Genomic DNA, 22,796 nt, shown 5'->3' with positions numbered 1-22,796 from the left:
TCAAAATATGCTTAATTACCAAGCCACCACAGAATCTATTTTGTAATGTTGAATAAGGAGCCCTGGTGGCACAGTGGTTAAGCCCTGAGCTGCTAACCAAAAGGTCAGTGGTTCGAACTCACCAGCACCTTTTGAGAAGAAGATGTGGCAATCTGATTCAGTAAACATTATTGCCTTGGAAACCCCATGGGGCAGTTCTACTCTGTCCTACAGGATCGCTATGAGTCGGAATCAACTTGACGGCACACAGCTACCATAAAATGTTGAATAAGTGGTATGTGTCATACAAGGGAATTTTGTTTTTAATGAGCTCTTGATTTCATTAGGGAAAAAGAGGCTTTCATTTGTAAGTCAAGTATTCTAGATGATAACTTAGCAGAAAGAAGTACATTGTCTTTCAAAAGAAAATAGTTTAATTCAGAGTTAGTAAACAGGAAGTGTGGAATCTTTATTAACTTTACATATTGAATATTTTCACAGGCCTCTCTGGGCAAAAATGGGAATTAATACATTTAATAACTTTCATTTTCAGGATGCATTTATTTAGAGGGAAGGTTGTGTTAATTTATTATTATCAGGTTGCCTCAAACCTATTTATATACATTACCCTTTTAGCTGTAAAAACTGTAAGAAGGAAAACACTGGTCCTGACCAATCACCCTATGTGCATTTGTGCAATAATTACAGCAGGATTTTGAAGACTATGTTCTGAAGCTAGAAACTAAAGAATACGTACTGTGCACAAACGACAAACTACCTTATCTTGAAGCAATAAAACTTGCTGCCCAGATCCATTTTATCTGAAAATTTTTAGGTGAGAAGCACAATGATAACTTGAGGGATAGGTACTAACATTTATTGAGGTACACTTCCTGCCTATTTTTATTGAGAAAGTCTATTGAAACCACTCAAACCCTTAATTACCCTGTAAATTACATTATTTTTTTTAATCCTCATTTTCAAGTGAGAAAACTGGGGTCCAAGGAGTTCAAGTGTATTCCAAGAGATTGCTGAAAATATGTTTAATCCTAATTCCCTATACCTCTGCCCCCAGCAGAGTTTTTGCTCTGGAACACCCTGATAAATTGCCTGTGAGATCAGATCTAAGCAGAGAGTACTACTCCCTCCAGCTTGCCCTGCACACAGCACCCTAGCTTACCTGCTTTCAGCCAAAGCTCAGAAGCCAAGCACAGTTATCTACCCTTGGAAATTAAGGTTATTGCGCATTCTCACCAGTGTGTTCTGGCGGTCAGTCGTTGAAAACCAAGGCGCCAAAAGTTGGGAACAGCGTGTAAACAAGTGGATGTATTTAGAGTCACTCACAGGATACCTTCATCCTAGAGAAACGAAGAAATTCAAGTCTTCTCATTGCGTTTCAAGAAAACCTACGTCTTGGGATTTCTGACTCATCCTCAGGGTCTTATGGCACTACAAGAACAATCAGTAGAAACCAAAGTCCCTGCCTGAGGGGAGGCTGAGAGGACTGATTTCTGCGGATAGAGACTAGAGAAGTGGGAAAACAGGTAGACCTTGGACGTGTAAGCAAGAGGAAGAAGGATCTGAGAATTGAGAACATAAACACAGGAGCAGAAAGTTTAATTAAAAAGCCAGTGTTCCCAAGGGAGCGCGCAGCTCGCTGTGGCCAGAGGCTGCAGCAGGCTAGAGCCCCGCAGGCTCTCTGGGAAAAATCCACCAGACTCGCGCCTACGCCTCACTGGTAAATGAGTCAATCAACGTCTGAGAACGAGGACCTCAGCAAAATATCCTCAAGTTGAAAGAGGAAAAATAGTCTTGGAAAGATTTTCACCACAGCTGAGAAAGCGCAGCCTTTCCTTGCGCGGGTCAGCCCGCCAGTACCACCTGTGAGGAGATGAGTAGCGAATGAATGAAATCCCAAGAGCGAGATGGAGGAAGGAGCGTAGTCATAGCCCGCAAAGGGGTTCGTCAGCTGCACGGCCCCCACGACGTCACCAAAGCTGGGGGTTCCAGTAGACTGTAAAGGGCGCTGCAGCATCTTACCTCCAGTGTTCAGAAGCTGCGCGCTGGGCGGGACCTGAGTCCCCCCTGGGAACAGCCCCTGAGAACTCTCTTCCTCACCACCTCATCCTTCCCGCCTGCCAGAGCTGCAAATTCCTTGGAGAAAGTGCCGTTCTTGCTCCCCATCACCTGCTGGCTCAAAGCATCCCTCAGCCAGCAGAGGAGGCGGTATCTTAACTACTAGCTTCCGGAGGGGCGGGGGTGTGGGCGGTGCAGAAAGCAGCCCCGCACAAAGTGACCACGAGACAGAGAAGAACTTCGGAGAACTCCGGTCGGACTGGCGGCAGGACAGTGGGGAGGTCCGGGGCTGCAGACCCGCTGCGATGGCCTCTCTGCCCGCAGCCGCCAACTGGACCAACAGCGCGGGAGGCGTAGGTGCAGACCCCACCCGGAACTTGAGCTCCGCGCGTGCGGCGGGGGCGGCTGCGGGGGCCGCTGAGGCCGAGTGGTTGCAACTGCTGGCCCAAGGCGGCAACCTGTCTGCCTCCTCCTCCGCGCTGGGACTGCTCGCGGCCTCCCTGGCGCCTTCGCAGCACCGGGCCAACCTCACCAACCAGTTCGTGCAGCCGTCCTGGCGCATCGCGCTCTGGTCCCTGGCGTACGGGATGGTGGTGGCCGTGGCCGTCTTCGGGAACCTCATCGTCATCTGGATCATCCTAGCCCACAAGCGCATGAGAACTGTCACCAACTACTTCCTCGTGAACCTGGCTTTCTCCGACGCTTCTATGGCTGCCTTCAACACCTTGATCAACTTCATCTATGCGCTTCACAGCGAGTGGTACTTCGGAGCCAACTACTGCCGCTTCCAGAACTTCTTTCCTATCACAGCGGTGTTCGCCAGCATTTACTCTATGACGGCCATCGCGGTGGACAGGTGAGATAAGACGGGGAGAAAGGAGGGACAAGGGAGCAGTGGGACAGGTTACAAAAGAAATGGGCACAGGTTCAATAAAAAGAGATGGGCTAAGAAAAAGTTCTTGGAGAAATGAGGTCACTAGCCCATGTTTAATCCTGCAATGGCTGAACCAGTTTCTGCTTCCATGGTCTCGCCTGCCCACTTCGCCCTAAAACCCCTGAATCCCATTAAGTGCATCAGAGAGGGGCTGGAAAAGGCTGTTGATTAGAATCTCGGAATCTGTAATTCCAAGTGGGATAAACTTAGGTAGAGTAAAACCTGCGAAAGCCGGAACCTGTGTAAGGCGGAAACCTGTCAGAGAAGGAAAATTAAAATATTTTCCACCAATAGAGGACGATAGAATAATGGTAAGACTGCACCCTGTCAAAGGCGGAAAGCTTCCAAGATCTGAAAAAGAAGGCAGCCTCTTAGAGTTCCAGCTCTCACAGTTTTCACTGTAGAAACACTTAATACTACCAGACTTTCTCAATTGACTTCAAAAGTTGCTGCCAACTTTATGTACTTTTTGGCCTTCTCTCTGTCAGTCACTATTCTGACAGAGATACGGATGACGAGTTACCCTTCACCTTTCCCTTTTCTCTCGTCTCTTTCATCTGCTGGTTCTCAGCCACGGGCATCCCCATCCCTTATCCTTGCCCTGTCAACACAGGCTTGGCCTCCCAACCAAGGAGGATCCCAGCATGGGCAGGAAGCTCCCTCCAAAAGGTGGTTGTCAGCCTGCCGTTTTGACCGAGTCCCGGGTTAGGTTTAACTTTCTGTCATAGGCAGAGGCCTTGAAATGGGTAAACCCTGTGCCTGGAAGGTTTGCATCCAAATCTTCCAGATAATGGGCAACATTAAGCCCAAGGAATAAATGGTTTATAAAAGAAGCACATTCCTTTACAGCTGATTAAGATACTTTTTAAAAGAGTGTCTCCACCATCTATTACAGTGGTAATTCTGAGACGCTTAAACACTTAAAAGAGGCTGTGTAAACTTTAGCAATTGTTCCCGTGTTCAAGTTTTTAAAAATAGGTGTGTGTTTGTTTTCTCATATTAAACAACATGAAAAATGCATGTTGTGGAAATACAGTGGTGAATTCTCTACCTGTCATTGAAAGTTGATTACACTTTAAATCAATATCATGCTGAAAATGATTCATACCAGACAATTCCAGTCTCAGCTTTGTGATTGACAGCTGCATGGGGAATGCATGAGGAAGATGTCACTTTAACTTCAAGTCTCAATGTCCTCCTTGTCTGTGAAAAGAATATATCACTTTTTTACTTATTCACAAACCTGTTTCGAAATAAATTGAGCCTAAATATTAATTCTTACTACTTTCAGGCACCATCATGGAAAAAAAAAAAGAAAAAAGAAGTTCTTTCCACAAGTCCATCCTCTGTGTTTACTATTTTGAAATAATGAATACAGAGACTCTGAGGACATAAATCTATAAAAACTATTTTCTTGTGCTAGCCAGATGGTAAAATTGGAGGAGCAGTGGTTAGCTGCCACTGAATAGAATAAAAAAGTCCAAATCACATGTTTTAAATCCTCTGAAACTGCCAGTCTTCCCTTTCCTCTTTATCTCTGTTCTTCCAAACATATCTCACCTCTTCATTTCTGCTAGGAATACAACTGAGTGAAAAGAACAAACAACATCAGCCCCAAGTTGGGAAACATTAGAATTGCCTTTAATCTTACTTTGCCCCAAGATAGAAATGAAGTGTTCCTTTAATTTGGGCATTTTTTGTTTTGTTTTCTGTTCTATTTTTATGTTTTGTTCTGTTCTGTTTCTTAGGTGTTTTTTAATGTTGTGATCAGTGGGAGAGGCCTTAACACATTATGTTATAAAATGCTCACAATTTCCTTGAAATGTTAATGATGAACAAGAAATTCCATAAAAATTTTAGTGCATGTCAAATTGGTATTTCTACTTTGAAGAAAGAAAATGGTAGTTTTGTAGTATTCTTCTGCCAATATTTATAGAAAATCTGAAGTCATCTTGAAGTTATTTTAAATGATAATGTAATGCTACTTTATTGTAGTCCCTTCTTTGAAATTAAACTGAACTTCTTTACTACAATATATTATCCAATCACTAAAACTTTACAAAACTTACGATGCATACAGTTTGCAATAAAATCTGAAGAATGCATAAATCAGCTACTGAAATTCACTTTTAAAACTAGTATTTAAAGCAATACTTCTGTTTGAGCAGACAATTGATAAAAAGAAATACAGAAATAGAGAAAAACTTGTTTAAAATGAGTTTTAGAATCAAAGATTGTACAAATATAACAGTTACTCTAACTCTCACTAGTTTACAAGTCCACAGAGTCTTTCCACATTTATGTCTTATCAAACATGAAGTGGAAATAACTGGCTCTGTGATATTTGGAGTCATTTTACAGGTTAAAGTTTGCAAGGTTGACATTTCCTAGGCAGTGTCTTATGCTTGAAGCTCAAGTGAGTCACGGTGCCTTTGGTGATGGTTTCATGGACTTCCTACCTACCACATATAACTGAGAAAATAGTTAACTGCATTTGCTCAAAAAAATTACATTTTCCTATACAATTAGTGCTTTATTAAAATAATCATAAAGTTAAATAATACCTGATTAGCTTTTATTGAAAAAGGAATACATCATTTGGCTTACAACATGAACACTTCTCTTATTAAATTCTGTTTTCTATCTCCATTTAATATAAACTGAATTGTATCCTCCTAGTCTAAGTGGAAATCACATTCAGCTCACTCTGTCTCTCCACCTGAAATGAAAAGATTCTTTGAGCTCGAAAAGCAATTTCAGCTTTGACTCCGATATACGTGGCTTCCCTTCAGCTGTAACAAAATGTTTGCAACCTGTTATGACTCTTAGAAATTTTAGACCTGAAATGGATTGTAACTATCCCTTTAATGAACATCTGTATTCTAATGGAGAACCTGACGTCAATGGCCACACATTTTGTAGAATAAAAGATAGCGAGTTTTCCTTAAAGTGTTCAGTATTCATTCATCACTAGAATTGCTTGCTTTATATCTTTACTTTTTTCATAACATTAGTAATTCTAGGAAAGATTTGAATGCCAGAAAGTCACAGATTCTGTTCTTACCCTGAATCACGCTACCTTCTGATTTACTATAAATTCCTGCAAAATGGTTTCCTTAGTGCAAGAAGCCTTCTTTCAGTTCTGTGCAATTCCATTTTGCCTGAAAGGCTACTTATCTCCACCCTTAAACACACACACACACACACACACACACACAGTGGAATTATTTTCCAATGAAGGGCTGTTTTTCTCTTTACCAACCTCCCCAGATTTGCCATTTTAAATATAACATTCAGATATAATATTTATCTAAAAGATGTGAAGCTTGCCCGAGATCATATAGGAGAGCCAGGATTCAAAACACTGCAGTCTGCTCCAGGGCCTGTGCTCCTCTTAACGTCTACACTATTATGCCACCTAAGGAGTTGATGACTGAGGTTTAATTAGACACAATTATTAACTTTAAGCACATTAAAACTTAGCACTTGTACATATAATTTATCTTACATATAATATATTACTTATATTTTAATTGGAAATGTAGTAATTAAAAAATTATGAATATAGCAGTTACTCCAAAACAAACATTTTAATTTCAATTCCTTTATGATATATACAGCTTGATATATGAGGATACTAGAAAATAGTTAAATAAACTTTTCTTCCATTATCTAAGCACATTTTTGAAATTAAGTTAGAATCTATAGGAAGTTGATTTACATATAGTAAAGGATAATTTCAGGACAAATGGTGCAGTATTTATCTGACTATTGATTTAAGAATTTTATAGATGGCATCACTGTTTCTTACAGGGAAACCTTAAGGGAATCATTGATTATGTTTTATCTAATAGTCCAAAAGAATTAATAAAGATAACAAAAATACTTTAGGTGCTTCAAACCCAGGGACACACCTGATATGCATAATGGTCAAAAGTAATATTTAATCTAGCTGAACTAAATAACAATTTTTAGTAAACAGATATAAATGTATCTTACATGCTACTCTTTGATTTTTAATTTCTTTAAGAAGATTCTACTTCATTTTTTCACAAAGCTGTTATGTATTCATAGAACCTCTGTGGAAAGCTTTTGAAAATTTATTATGAATAAAAATATACAGTGATGAAAAATAGTGAAGATTCAATCTGGTAACAAATTATCTAAATACATTTTGGTAAATTTGATATCATTGGTACAGGTATTATAGATATTGTGATCATTAAGGTTGTGTGCCACCTTGACTGGGCCATGATTCTCAGTGGTTTGGTAGTTATGAGGTAATTTGGCACAATACCTTGTAATAGATATTTTATGGCAACATTTTTACATACATTTTCTAGGCTGACTTAGAAATTGTAAGAACATTTCTGGCAAGAGAGTAGTGTTGACATTATAATAGATTATTTTGTAGGCTGTGAAATCTCTTTCCCAGAAATTGTATAAAAATATCTCACCTGTGAGGAGTAATTTAGAAGCCTGCCAAAAGGTAAGGAATAAATTAGCTCACTGTTTCTATGTTTACTTTGGCATGTGACACAGATTTTTAAATATTGGTTTAAGTTCCCCATTTTGGGTTTGTATGATAATCTATGAGGTTTTTTTTTTTTTCCTCTTCACCCCTGCTTAAGTATCAAGATTATTTAAAATTATCTTTTATGTACTCTTGTAAGTAAGGAAAATTTGTATTTGGTTATATTGCTAACCAATAGTGGGATTAGTTGTATTTGGAAGCCAGTTCAGACAGACTAGAGAGAGCCCATTATCAACTGTGCACATTTCTTCCCAACTCCACATTCAGCGATATCATTTTGGTAGCTTGAAGTCACAGCAGGAATATCTGTGCCACAGAAATCTCCAAACACTACAAAACAGGACTTGTCTTTCCCCCCAGAGCATCTGTGGTTAAATATATACTGGTACACAACTTGCTATATTTGTAATCACTCAATAGTTATTTCTTGAGTACCTTTTAAGTACTAGACATTGTATAATTGGACATTCCAGAATAAACAAGCTCATATCCTCATAAAACTGCAATTCCTGCCACTGTATTCCAGAGTCCTTCCATAGTCATAAATCCCACAATCTATTCAATAGCTCCATTTATATGTCTAATAGGCATCTCAGACTTTATATGTCCAAAACTCAGTTCCTGACATTCCCCCAGAACTTACTTCTCTTCCAGGCTTCTGATGTCACAATCTGAGCCCCAGGTCAAAACTCTTGGAAACATTCTTGTAAAGCTCTACTTTCAAAACATCTGTGTAGAATCAAATCACTGCTTACAACCTCTGCTGCTTCTACCCTAGTCCAAGTTAGTATCATTTCTCTCCTAACTTACTAGGGTGCTCTTAGGTGGTTTTCCTGCTCCTACTGTTGTTCCTCATCGGTTTGTTCTCAATGCAACAACCAGAGTGATCCTGTTAAATATGAGTCAGATCATACGTTCTCTCTACAAATCCTCCAATGGCTCCCCAGCTCTCTCAGAGTAGAAATCTTACAATGACCTACAAGAATGTATAGAAGTCAGTCCTTTGTTACTCTCTGACCTCATCTCCTACTACTCAACACTCCACCACTCTGCTCCACCATCACTGGTGTCTTCAGTTCATCAATATAGTAGGCATGTTTTCACCTCAGGGCCTTGCACTCTGTGTGGAACCCTCTTCCTCCAGACAGCCACGTTGCTCACTCCCTGTACTCCTTTTGGATCCTGATCACTGTGTTTAAAATTGCTTTGTCTTCTAAAACAGCGTACAATTTGCTTATTTGTAATGTTTCTTGTTTTTTGCATGTCCCCCCCCCCACTAGAACGTAAGTTCCATGAGGACAAAACTAGAGCTGTGCTTCGAATGAATGAATAAATGGAAGACATAGCCGGGCGACTCACATTTACAGTGCTAGAGCAGAAAAACATAGAAATTGTAGAAGTATTTTTAATGTTCTTCATTTTACACACACGCAAAAGTAGAAATAGAAAATAATCTAATAAATTGGCTATTTGTTGTTAATATATAAATAAAAATAAAATATTTAAAATACTCAATATAACCCAGTGTATGATGGGCAGTTTCATATTAAGCTGAATATCTATAAAGAAAAATATTTGGGGATTTTCAACTGAGTATATGGAATGATTTTAAAGAAATGAAGCAAAAGATACTATGTACTTACTCATGAAATTGAATATTTATGTGAATAAGTCCCATGTCAGAATACCCAGTTTTATGTTGCTGTTGTTGTTAGGTGCCATCAAGTTGATCTGTGACTCATAGCAACCCCACGTGACAGAGTAGAACTATCCCCTAGGGTTTTCTAGGCTGTAATCTTTACGGGAACAGATTGTCTGGTCTTTCTCCCATGGAGCCACTGGGTGGGTTCAAACTGCCAACCTTTTGGTTAGCAGCTGAGGGCTTAACCATTGTGCCACCAGGGCTCCTTTCCCAGATGTATATTGCTATTGTATTTAAAAGATGTCATAGTACCATGTGTATTAATTTTTATCCCTTGAATGGTTATATGAAGGATTTTTTTTTTCTTAATAAGCTAACTACATGGTGTAAGATAAATTTAAAGCTCTTAAACTACAAGTTTTCATTAGCTTAAAATGTTTTACTTGTTCGATCATAATGTTTTGAATATCTCTCCAATAAACATTTAGAAAATCTAGGTCCCAGACAGAGCTGGAGAAAAAAGTGGAACAAAATTCTAACTCACAAATAAAGACCAGACTTACTGGCCTGACAGAGACTAGAGAAACCCTGAGAGTATGGCCCTCGGACATGATGAAGTCACTCCTGAGGTTCAGCCTTTAGCCAAGGATTAGACAGCCCTATAAAACAAAATGAGACTAATGGAGCACAACAGTCCAGGGACAAGGACTAAAAGGCAGGAGGGGACAGGAAAGCTGATAATAGGGAACCCAAGGTTGAGAAGGGACAGTGTTGACATGTCGTGGAGTTGTTAACCATTGTCATAAAACAGTATGTGTACTAACTGTTTAATGAGAAACTTTGTTTTGTAAACCTTCATCTAAAGTACAATAAAAAAAAAATTTAGAAAATCTAAATTTCGTGTTGAATTGTAAAGTATTTCAGAATCAAACAACATTAGTGCAATCCAATATTATCTTTGAAAAAGAATAGAAAATATTTGCTATATAAGAAACTACTGGTAATTCCCATTCATGAGTCATAGAGCCATTGCTGATGAGTACCTGTAATAAACAGGGGTGAAATAGGATTCCTTGGAGACAAATTAAAGGATACCATTTTATAAAGTTCTAGCAGCTCATAAATAGAACTCAGATGCTAAAGAAAAAAATAAGTTTACATTTGTGTAAACGGACTATCAATCTTATATAGGCACTCCTCACTTGGCACAGTTCTGATATGCATGAATTTCAATCACTGATGTTTAGTTAATTAGCACTGTTGTTGGTTGCTGTATGCCATCATGTTGATTCGACTCATAGCAATCCTATAGAACATAGTAGAACTGCCCCATATGGTTTCCTAGGTTGTAATCTGAGTTTCTCAAAAACACGGTTCAAGTTTCGGTTACCACATTACATTAAATATGAGCTTTTGCATAAACTACAAACTTCCTAGCTAGCTCTTCAGTCCTCACACTACTACACAGATAATAGAAGCACATTATGATCGGTGACCAATTGCATCCCTTCTTTCAAGGTCTGCCAGTGATTGGTCACTGAGCATACATGATTCTGTTCATGCACAGACAGCAAAGCATATGGTTATGTTGGCTCCTTCTAGTGATAAATCCACATGACATTTTACAAAAATGGTTAGTCAAAAGAGGGAATTGCCAAGGAAGGTGAAACTGTAATAAGGAAACAAAAAGTGATAATGCTGAAAGAAGATTTCAAATCCAATGGAAATGGAATTACTGTAGAATATTAGACCATGGGAATGTTGACACTGTCACTGTAAAAGTGACTCTAAATATGCAGCCAGAGGAAATTAGTCAAGGTGAACTTATCAACATGAATGAAGAAAGTGGTAGTGACAAATGGATGAAGAGGGTCCAGAGGAAGTGATGCGAGCAAATATCTTCACATTAAAAAGAACTCTCAGAGATATTTCACCCCTGTGAAATTGCAAAAGTCTGTTTCAGACTTAGAAAGGAGTATAACAGTTGGCCAAGGCATAGAAGAGATGTTTGCTCTGTATTGTAAGGTAAATGACAAGAAGAAGGCAAATATTGTTCAAACTACTTGAAATGTTTTTACAAAGAAGTAAAGCACTTTAATTCCCAGTGCTTCGAATGGTTTAAATTATTTTATTTAGTTTAAAAACTAGATAAATATTAGTTTTAGTTTTTTTTCATTTCCCTATGCATTTACAACTGACAGTAAGAGAATTTTTAATATTTTCACAATTCTTTTCCAGCAAACATCCAGAAATATTTTAATTAGATTCTGATTCAGTAACATTTTTGTTATATGAACTTAAACTAGGCATCAAAATTCCAGTAACCGCAAGGACAAGGAAGTTCTTTAGAGCTCCGATCTTGTTAGGAAATGACAATGGCTGGTTTTTCAGGCTACATGTTAGTAGGTGGATATGAAGTGCTGTGCTTTTCTTTCTTTCTTTTTCATTATCTTTTATGCTTTATGCTTCTTATCATAGAACACTGGTTATTCTTTCCAGGAAATTTTGTAATTGGATTATTAAGTATCAAACGTGCAAAAAAAAAAAAAAAAGTAAAATGCTTTGAAAAGTTTTAATAAGATTCTCACTTTAAAGGAGCACACAATGTTTAAAAGCCCAATTCTGTGATGTAATAATGTCATTAATAGTGCCTGTATTTCACTTTCATGCCTTTGCATGGATATTAAGCGGTGATACTTTGAAGATTTAGCCATCAGCCCATTGTATCTGTAGGGCATTGCTCTAGGGTGCTTCTCTAAAACCATATGCGGAAGTCCAATTAAAGTTAGTGGGAACTGGACAAGCAGAGGAAAAGAGAGGCAAATACTTGGAGAAAAATGTCCATTACCGATATGATTTACACAAAGTCACAGCATAGTTTGGTCTCTGAAAGCATTGCAGTGGGGAGAAAGTTTAGCTGGCTGGACACCATCTTGCCTGCCTGTCTCCAGGGAATCTGGTAGGTACAGGGCCTTTTGGAGCAGCCATTCCAGAAAGGCCATCTCCTTTCAATTTCCTGGTGTTCTGCTTGGGTTCAACGTTAAAGAATTATCTGCGGGCTGCCAAGATACCAGCCCCTGAATTTTGACAAATTTTTTTAAGGTAATGAAAAAAATTGTATTTGCTCACATTGATTATCAAGATTGCTTTACACAGTTTCAGTTTGCATGGTCATGTTCATGTTCCCACACTACTTTGCAAACTGAAGACTAACTGTAGTTCAAATATCACAACCTAATTGGCTAATAAGTCCATAGCTGCTTTTCTCCCAGGCACTTGAACATTATTTAGCCTGTTGGTTAATTTAGACCATTCTACTAGCCAAATATTATCATTGTTCTGAAAATATATTTGTCAGAGATATGAATTGTATAGCTTTACAAATCGAATGGAAGAGGAAAATGGGAAACAGAAAGAGCTACTAGGAAAGACAACCAACAGAAATATGGATGGCTAAATACTGGAAATTATTACTATATGATCTCATAAGTAAGCATATAATCATCCAAGTGAACTCTGAAAATGCATCCAAGATAATGCAATACTTATTCCTGACAAAATTCTTTGTGAACTACAATATAGAGTACATTCTTAACATGATAAACAGTATCTATCCCCAAACAAAATATGTGAGAGCTATATAAAGAAAACTGGAAAGAAGAAACAGTATTGCAACTTGAAAAACTAAATGACACACAATAAAGAGACTAAATAGTAAAAATGTATCAGTTCTTTTAAGGTTAAATGTAATTTCAGTAAAACTACAGTGCAAGTTTAATAAAACTTGGTCAAAATATCTGAAGGTTTTCTGAGAGTAAGTTGCTGAGACTAACCAAGAACTATTTGTAAACGTAATAATAATAATAGTAAATTAGATTATTGGATATAATATAAAGTTATAATAAATGAAAAAGTGTGGTACTAGAACAAGAATCAGCAGTTAAATGATTGTTGTTAGTTGTCACTTGCTGTCAAGTCAATTCCAACTCACGGTGACCCCTTGATAGTAAATCAGAGTATATGTAATAGAACTTCCTACATACATGAGTTTATTTATAGCAAAGAAAGTCTCACAAACCAGTAAGAAAAGCATAGATTACTTGAAATAAGAAATTTGGAATTTAGCTAATTATTAGAAGAAAAACAAAAGCGTCTCACTTCACACCATTGTGGTACACCATTATTGTTGTTATTTGTTGCCTTTATATCAGTTGAAACTCATGGACACCTCATGTATCAGAGTAGAACTGTGCTCCATAGGGATCTCAAGGCTGTGATCTTTCGGAAGCAGATTGCCAGGCCTGTCTTCTGTGGCATCTTTGAGTGAGTTCAAACTGCCAGCCTTTCAACTAGTAGTAGAGCACTTACCCATTTGCATAACCCAGGGGTTCCTAATACCCTAATATTAGTTTCAGATAAATTAGTTAAAATACAACAATAAAACCATGAAAAAAAAATAGAAAGTTTTCCATTCCACCCCGCCCCCCAGTCCTAGACAACCACTAAGCAAGTTTCTGTATACTTTGATTTGCCTTTTCTGAAATTTCATATAAATGGAATCATATACTATGTAGTCTTATTTGTCTGAAAGGACTTCATATCTTTGGCTTATTTTTAAAATTGGGTTATATGTCTTTTCATTAAGTTGCAGAAGTTCTTTTTGTATTCTAGACATAATTCTTTTATCAGGTATATGATTTGAAAATATTTTCTTCCAATCTGGTACTTCTCTTTTTTACTTTCTTGATAGTTTATTTGAAAAGAAAAAGCTTATCATTATGATGAAGCCAATTTATCATTTTTTTTCTATAATTGCTTGCGGTTTTGTGGCTAAATCTAAGAAATCATTGCCTAACCCAAGATTGAGAAGATTCGATCCTATGTTTCCTCTGTGAGTTTTGGAGTTTTAGATCTTACACATATGTATGCTCCATTTTGAGTTAATTTTTTGTATGATGTGCTTCCATGGATGTTGATTGTTGACCCAAGCAGAATGAAATCCTTGACAACATCAATTTTTTCACCTTTTATTATGATGTTGTTTATCAGTCCAGTTGTGAGGATTTTTGTTTTCTTTATGTTCAGGTATAGTCCATATGAAGGCTGTAGTCTTTTACCTTCATAAGTAAATACGTAGGTTGTCTTCATTTACAGTAAGAAATGTTGTGTCATCTGTATACTGCAGGTTGTTAATAATCCTGATGCTGTGTTCTTCATAAAGTCCATCCCCTTGGATTTTTGCTCCATATACAGATTAAATAAGTAAAGTGGAAGTATATAACCCTACCACACATCTTTTCCAATTTTAAGCCACACAGTATCCCCTTGTTCTGTTTGAATGACTACCTCGTGATATATGTACAGGTTCTTCTAATCCTGTTAGTTTTGGTAAGGTCAGTAGTGGTTGTGTGTGTGCTATCGAGTCAATTTTGACTTATAGTGACCCCATGTGACAGAGCAGAACTGCCTCAGAAGGTTTTGTAGGCTGTGATCTTTATGGGAGCAGACTGCCAGGTCTTTTTCCCATTGAGCCTCTGGGTGGGCTTGACTTGCCAGTCTTTTGGTTAACAGCTGAGTGCTTAAAACCACTGCACCACCAGGGCTCCTTTCCATATGTATGTTGTTGTTGTTAGATGTCCTAGAGAATTTTTATTTGTTATTGTACTTTTGAACTATATAATTTCCATAATTGATCATTTCTATCTCTATTATAAGCACTTGGGTGATAACTGAAAGATTGAAAGATCAGCGGTTGGAACCACCCACCAGCTGCTCCGTGGGAGGAAGATATGGCAGTCTGCTTTCCTAAAGATTTTTATAGCCTTGGAACCCCTATGGGTGCAGTTCTACTCTCTGTCCTATAGGATCATTATGAGTAGGAATCGACTCCATGGAAACTGTTTTTTTGTTTTATCTCTATTATAGTTTATATTGGATGAGTCATTATCACTAAACTTCCATTCAATTCTCAAACATGGCTTTCTTTAGCTCTCTAAACATCTTTGTAATATCTGCCTTGAAATATTTGTCTGCTAAGCCTAACTTCTAGGTACTCTCAAAGACAATTTCCAATGCCTACTTTTATTTCTGTGTAAGGGTCACATTTTCCTGTTTCTTTTCATGTCTCATAAGTTTCTGTTGAAAACTGGACATTTTAGATAATATAATGTAACAGCTAGGATTCTGATTCCTCTGCCCCATCCTGGGGTTTATTTTTGTTGATATTTTTGTTTGTTGCTTATTTATTTAGTAACTTACCTACACTGATAATTTGAAGTCTGTTTCCCCCATAGTTTGCAGCCTATGATGTCACTGCTCAGTGTTCTTTTCCTTGTTTTTGTTATTAAGCCTGAATTCCTAAATTTTGTCCCTGGGTCAGCTTAACTAATGGTCAACCAATGATTGCCAGATGCTGTGCTTAAATGACTTGAGTCCTTTGATATTGGATTTGTATGTGACTAGGGAACACTTTCAAAGTTCAGAGTTTATAAATCTGCCCTACATTCATTCAAGGCTTGTTGTTGCTGTGTGCTGCCAAATTGATTCCAACTCATAGTGACCCTATGTGACAGAGTAGAACCACCCCGTGGGTTTCAAAGGCTGTAATCTTTATAGGAGTAGATCACCAGGTCTTTTATCCAGCAGAGCCACTGGTGGGTTTGAACTGCTAACTTTTCAGTTAGCAACCCAGTGCTTAACCATTGTACCACCAGGGCCCTTATTCAAAGTTTTCTTGTAAGGTGCCATTGAGTCATTTCCGGTTCATAGCGACCCTATGTACTACAGAATGAAACACTGCCTGGTCCCGCACCATGCTTATAATCGTTGCCATGTTTGAGCCGATTGTTGCATCCACTGTGTCAGTCCACTTTGTAGAGAGTCTTTCTCTTTTTTGCTGACCCTCTACCATGCATGATGTCTGTCTCCAGGGGTTGGTCCCTCCTGATAACACGTCCAAAGTACGTGAGACAAAGTCTTGCCACTCTCACTTCCAAGGAGTCCTCTGGGTGTACTTCTTCCAAGACGTACTTGTTTTTCTGGCAGTCCATGGTATATTCAATATTCTTTGCCAAAGCCATAATTCAAAGGCATCAATTCTTCTTTGAGTTTCCTTATTCATTGTACAGCATTCGCATGCATGTGAAGTGACTGAAAATATCATAGCTTGGGTCAGGCCCTCCTTAGTCCTCAAAATGACATCTTTGCTATTCAACACTTTAAAGAGGTCTTTGGTAGCAGATTTGCCCAATGCAATATGTCATTTGATTTCTTGACTGTTGCTTCCATGGACGTTGATTGTGGATCCAAATGAAATTAAATAAATCCTTGACAACTTCAATATTTTCCCTGTTTATCATGATGTTGCTTAATGGTCCAGTTGTGAGGATTTTTCTTTTCTTTATGTTGATGTGTAATCCATACTGAAGGCTGTGGTCTTTGATCTTCATCAGTAAGTGCTTCAAGACCTCTTCACTTTCAGCAATCAAGGTTGTGTCATCTGCATATCTCAGGTTGCTAATGAGTCTTCCACCGATCCTGATGCTGCGTTCTTCTTCAGATAGCCCAGCATCGTGGGTTATTTGCTCAGTATATAGATTTAATAAGTATAATGAAAAGATACAATCCTGTTACATTCCTTTCCTGATTTGAAACCATGCAGTAACCCCTTGTTCTGTTCAAACGACTGCCTCTTGGTCTATGTACAGGTTCTGCATGAGCACAATCAAGTGTTCTGGAATTCCTATTCCTTGCAATGTTGTCCATAATTTGTTATGATTAACACAGTCAAATGCCTTTGCATAGTCAATAAAGCACAGGCAAACATTTTCTGGTATTCTCTACTTTGAGCCAAGATCCATCTGACATCAGCATTGATAGCCCAGGTTCCATGTCCTCTTGTGAATCCAGCTTGAATTTCCGGAAGTTCCCTGTTGATGTACCACTGCAACCATTTTTTATCTCGAACAAAATTTTACTCGTGTGTGATAATAATGATATTGTCCAATAATTTCCACAATCTGTTGGATCACCTTTCTGTGGAATGGGCACATATAAGAATCTCTTCCAGTTGGTTGGCCAGGTAGCTGTCTTCCAAATTTCTTGGTGTAGGCTAGTGAGCACCTCCAGCGTTGCATCCTTTTGTTGAAACATTTCAGTTGGTATTCTGTCAGTTCCTGGATCCTTGTTTTTCAGCATTCCCTTCAGTGCAGCTTAGACTTCTTCCTTCAGTACCATCAGTTCTTGATCACATTACCTCCTGAAATGGTTGAATGTCAACCGATTCTTTTTGGTACAGTGATTCTGTATATTCTTCCATCTTCTTTTGATGCTTCTTGTGTTGCTCAAGATTTTCACCCATAGAATTCTACAATATTGTAGCTGGGGGATTGCATTTTTTCTTCACTTCTTTTAACAGGAGAAATGCTGTGTTCTTCCCTTTTCATTTTCTGACTCCAGGTCTTTGCACATTTCATTAGAATACTTCATTGTGTCTTCTAGAGCCGCCCTTTGAAGTATTCTGTTCAGCTGTTTTATTTCATCATTTCTTCCTTTCACTTTAGCTACTCTAAGTTCAAGAGCAAGTTTCAGAGTCTCTTCTGACAACTGTTTTGGTCTTTTCTTTCTTTCTTGTCTTTTTAATAACCTTTTGCTTTCTTCATGTATGATGTCCTTGATGTCATCCCACAACTCCTCTAGTCTTCAGTAATTAGTGTTCGTGTGTCAAATGTATTCTTGAGATGGTCTCCAAATTCAGGTAGGATATACTCAAGATCGGATTTTGGTTCTCATGGGCTTGTTTTAATTTTTTTCAGCTTCAACCTGAACTTACATGTGAACAATTGATGGTCTGTTCTGCCATCGGCCCCTTGCCTTATTCTAACTGATGATATTGAGCTTTTCCATAGTCTTTTTCCACAGATGTAGTTGATTTGATTCCTGTGTTTTCCATCCAGTGAGGTCCACGTGTTGCCATTTATATTGTTGAAAAAAGTTATTTGCAATGAATAAGTTGTTGGTCTTGCAAAATTCTATATCATGCAATCGCCAGCTTTGTTTCTATCACCAAGGCCATATCTTCTATCTACTGATCCTTCTTTGTTTGCAACTTTCACATTCCAACCACCAATAATTATCAATGCATCTTGATTGCATGTTTCATCAGTTTCAGATGGCAGAAGTTGGGAAAAATCTTCAGTTTCCTCATCTTTGGCATTAATGGTTGGTGAGTAAATTTGGATACAGTGGTATTAACTGGTCTTCCTTGATGTTGTTGCTGTTGTTAGGTGCCGTCGTGTCAATTCCAACTCATAGTGACCCTGTGCACAACAGAACAAAACATTGCCTGGTCGTGTACCATCCTCACAATATTTATTATGCTGGAGCCCCTTGTTGTAGCCACTGTGTCATTCTATCTCATCTAGGATCCTCCTCTTTTTTGCTGACCCTCTACTTTACCAGGCATGATGTCCTTCTCCAAGGACTGATCCCCCCTGATAACATGTCCAGAGTATGTGAGACGAAATCTCGTCATCATCTCTTCTAAGGAGCATTCTGGCTGTGCTTCTTTCAAGATAGATTTGTTCGTTCTTTTGGCAGTCCGTGGTGTATTCAATATTCTTCACGAGCCCCACAACTCAAAAGCGTCTCTTCTTCTTCAGTCTTCCTTATTCATCATCCAGCTTTCGCATGCATACGAGGCGATTGAAAATGCCATGGCTTGGGTCAGGCGCACCTTAGTCTTCAAGGTGACGCCTTTGCTTTTTAACACTTTAAAGAGGTCTTTTGCAGCAGATTCACCCAATGCAATGCATCCTTTGTTTTCTTGACTGCTGCTTCCATGGGTGTTGATTTTGGATCCAAGTGAAATGAAATCCTTGATAACTTCAATCTTTTCTCCATTTATCATGATGTTGCTTCTTGGTCCAGTTGTGAACATTTTTCCTATCACTGACAGTGTTCAACTTTAGAATAGATTTTGAGTTGTTTTTTTTTTTTTTTTCTTTTCTTTTTTACAATGAATGCAGCGCCATTCCTCTTCAATTTTGTCATTCCTGGCATAGTAGACCATATGATTGTCTTATTCAAAATGGTCAATACCAGTCCATTTCAGCTCACTAATGACTAGGATATTGATCTTTATGCCTTCCACTTCATTTCTGATGACTTCTGATTTTCCTAGAATCATACTTCGTACATTCCAAGTTCCAATTATTGATGGATGTTTGTAGTTGTTTCTTCTCATTTTGAGTTGTGCCACATCAGCAAATGAAGGTTCCAAAAACTTTACTCCATCCACTGTATTAAGGTCGACTCTACCTTCAGGAGGCAGCTCTTCCCCAGACATTTTTTGAGTGCCTTCCAACCTGAGGGGCTCATCTTCTGACACTATATTAGATAGTGTTCTACTGCTATTCATAAGGTTTTCATTGGCCAATTTTTTCAGTAGTATACCACCAAGTCCTTCTTTCTAGTCTGTCTTAGTCTGGAATCTCCATTGAAATCTGTCCACCATGGGTGACCCTGCTAGTATCTGAATACCAGTGGCATAGCTTCCAGCATCACAGCAACACACAAGGCCCCACAGTATGAAAAACTGACAGGCCTGTGGTGGTCAAAGTTTTGTAGCTGTGAAAGGTCATCTGTGGTCTCTTCTAAGTGGACACAGCCCTGAGCATGCACACAGCCTTCCAGACCACCTGGGTTATGTGTGATCATAAGACGGTCCTGTTTGATTGTCTGTTTCCCTGGATCACCCTGTTGTGTTGCTTTCTCCAACTAGTATTGCCACGATGTTAGCCTTCCCTGATTGTTTGCCACTGAGATTTCTATTGTTTTCAACAAAACCCCCAGGTATGGGCTTTTCCATGTTCTTCTCTAAATAAAGTCAGCCCCCTCTGTCAGGGTAGCAAAGTTAGTATCTTTACAGATATCCTCACCCACACAGGGCAGAACTTCCACACTGTTGTGGATTGAATTGTGTCCCCAAAAAATATATGTTATTGATCCTAACCCGTATACCTGCAGTTATAATCTCATTTGAATGGGCTTTCTTTGTTATGTTAATGAGGCACTATTAGTATAGGATGTCTTTTAAGTCAATCTCCTTTGCGATATAAAAGAGCAGATTAAGAAAGCAAGCAAGCACAACAGGAAGGGAAGATACCCACCACATGATTGCCAAAGAACCTAGGAATAGAAGCTGAAAAGAGGCAAAGATCTTCCCTCAGAGTGGCAGACAGAGAGAGTGGGCCTTCCCCTAGAGCCAGCACCCTGAAATTGAACTTTAAGCTTCCTAAACTTCGAGAAAATAAATTCTTGTATGTTAAAGCCACCCTCTTGTGGTTTTGCTGTTATAGCAGCATTAGGTACCTAAGACACACACCATGGAGCTGGGAAGGGGGAAACCAGAGATTCCAAATGATGTTACTGAGATACAGTAGATTTTTTGAGTAAATGCGTCTTGTTGTTTGACATTTGATCAATTTGCAAAGAAATTGGTTAATTTTGACAATTGTGTCTTTTTTTAATTGATTTTTGGGGATTGGATTTCTGGAGGTCTTCATATAATCATTTCTGGGCATATACATTACTACTGAGTTTTGAGAGTTCTTTATACATTTTAAATATAAGTGCTTTGTCAGGCATGTGATTTGCAAGTATCTCTCAGTATGTAACTTGTCTTTTTATTTTCTCCACGGTGTCTTTTTCAGGGAAAAATTTTTTAATTTTGATAAAAGATCAATTTATCAATGTATTTTCTTGTATAGATCATGCTTTCAGTGTCTAAGTGTCATCTAAGATCTCTTTGTTTAAACCCAGGTTACAAAGATTTTTTCCCTTAAGTTTTCTTCTGAAAGTTTTATTTATCTATTTATTTTTACAATCAGATCTATGATTTGTTTTCTGTTCATTTTTGTGTGTGGTCTAGCTCAAGGTTATTATTATTATTAACTTTTGCATGTGGTGTCAAATAGTTTAAAAAATATGCTGAAAAAAAAAACGATCTTTTTCCATTTAATTACTTTTGCACCTTTCTCGAAAATCAATTGGCCGTATTTATGTAGGTCTATTTTTTGGCTCTGCTGTGTTTCATTGATTTTTGTCTGTATCCTTTTGCCACATCCACACTGTATTGATTATGTAACATATAATAGTCTTAAAACTAACAGTATGATTCTTCTAACTTCATTTGCAAAGTTATATTTGCTCTACTTTTTTGCTTTTTCATATAAATTTTAGAATAATCTTGCATATATCTTCAGAAACCTTTACTGGATTTTTAGTTGAAATTGCTTTAAATGTTTACAGAGCCCTGGTGGCACACTGGTTTAGCATTAGGATGCTAACCAAAAGTTTGGCAGTTTGAATCCACCAGGTACTCCTTGGAAACCCTACGGGGCAGTTCTACTCTGTCCTATAGGGTCACTATGAATCAGAATCGACCTGATGACAATGGGTTTGGTTTTGGTTTGGTTTTAAATCTTTAGCTCTATTTGGGTATTATCAACATTGTTATTATGTTGAGTCCCCCAAATTCTGACCATGGTATGCCTCTTTCTGCAATTACTTAGGTCTTCTTCTTTTTTTTATCAGCATTTTGTAGTTTTCAGCATAAAGATGTTTTGTTTCAGCATACATGTTTTGTTTCATTATGTCTAAGTGTTTCATATTTTGAGCTAGTGTAAATGTTTTCTTTAATTTCAGTTTCAGAATTTTCATTGCTAATATATAAAAATATTATAGATTTATGTTGCTGACCTTATTTTCTGCATCTGAGCTGAACTCACTTATTAGCTGTTGGTGTGTGTGTGAGTGTGTTGTAGATTTATTAAAATTATCTACATGGTGTCATCATGAGTCGGAATTGACTTGACGGCAACTAGCAACAACAACATTCTACATAGACAATCTTCTAGTCTGGGAATAGGGATATTTTTATTTCTTCTTTTTGAATCTGTATGTCTCTTAATTCTTAATTCATTCTCTTAACCTATTGCCCAGGCTAGAAGTTCCAGTATGATGTTGAACACTGGTGTTGAAAGTGTGCATCCTTACTGTAGTCTCAAGGAGAAAACATTCAGTCTGTCATCATTAAGTATGATATTTTTTCTAGGTTACTTTTAGATTCTCTCTATTTGATAGAGAAAGTTTCATTATATTTTAATTTTATGAGAATTTTTATAATGAATGATGAAATTTGTCAATTTCTTTCTCTGAATGAATTGATAGGACCATGTGGTTATAGTGGATTAAATTGGTTGATTTTAAATATTAAGATATTGATATATTTAATAAGCTTATATTGAATATTACAACCTGCCTTGAATTCCCTGAATAAACACCACTTGGTGTTGGTATATGAATAGATATATAAACACATGCACACACACCCATATATATAGAGAGAGAGACAGAGCCCTTAGTGGCACAGTGGTTAAGCACTCCGCTGCTAACCAAAGGTTGGCGGTTTGAACTCACCAACCTCTCTTGGAAGAAAGATGTGACAGTCTACTTCTGTAAAGATTACAGCCTTGGAAGCCATATGGGCCAGTTCTACTCTGACCTATAGGGTTGTTATGAGTCAGAATCAACTCGCTGTCAATGGGTACGTGTGTGCGTATATATATATA

General features: G+C 37.9%; 1 protein-coding gene across 1 annotated transcript in view; it reads left to right on the top strand.

Moving 5' to 3' along the window:
* The first annotated feature begins 2,266 nt into the window (after nt 1-2,266).
* TACR3 (tachykinin receptor 3) overlaps nt 2,267-22,796 on the top strand; it is a 90,369-nt gene continuing 69,839 nt past the window's right edge. The window contains exon 1 of the mRNA XM_004380201.1: nt 2,267-2,911. Within this exon, the coding sequence (XP_004380258.1) occupies nt 2,361-2,911 (551 nt within the window). The 5' untranslated portion in view covers nt 2,267-2,360. The remainder of the gene's footprint in view (nt 2,912-22,796) is intronic.

Source organism: Trichechus manatus, unplaced genomic scaffold, assembly GCF_000243295.1.
Source record: "Trichechus manatus latirostris isolate Lorelei unplaced genomic scaffold, TriManLat1.0 scaffold00071, whole genome shotgun sequence".
NCBI classification, from domain to species: Eukaryota; Metazoa; Chordata; class Mammalia; order Sirenia; family Trichechidae; genus Trichechus; species Trichechus manatus.
The sequence above is the reverse complement of the archived record's forward strand: the minus strand, read 5'-3'. Positions and strand labels throughout refer to the sequence as shown.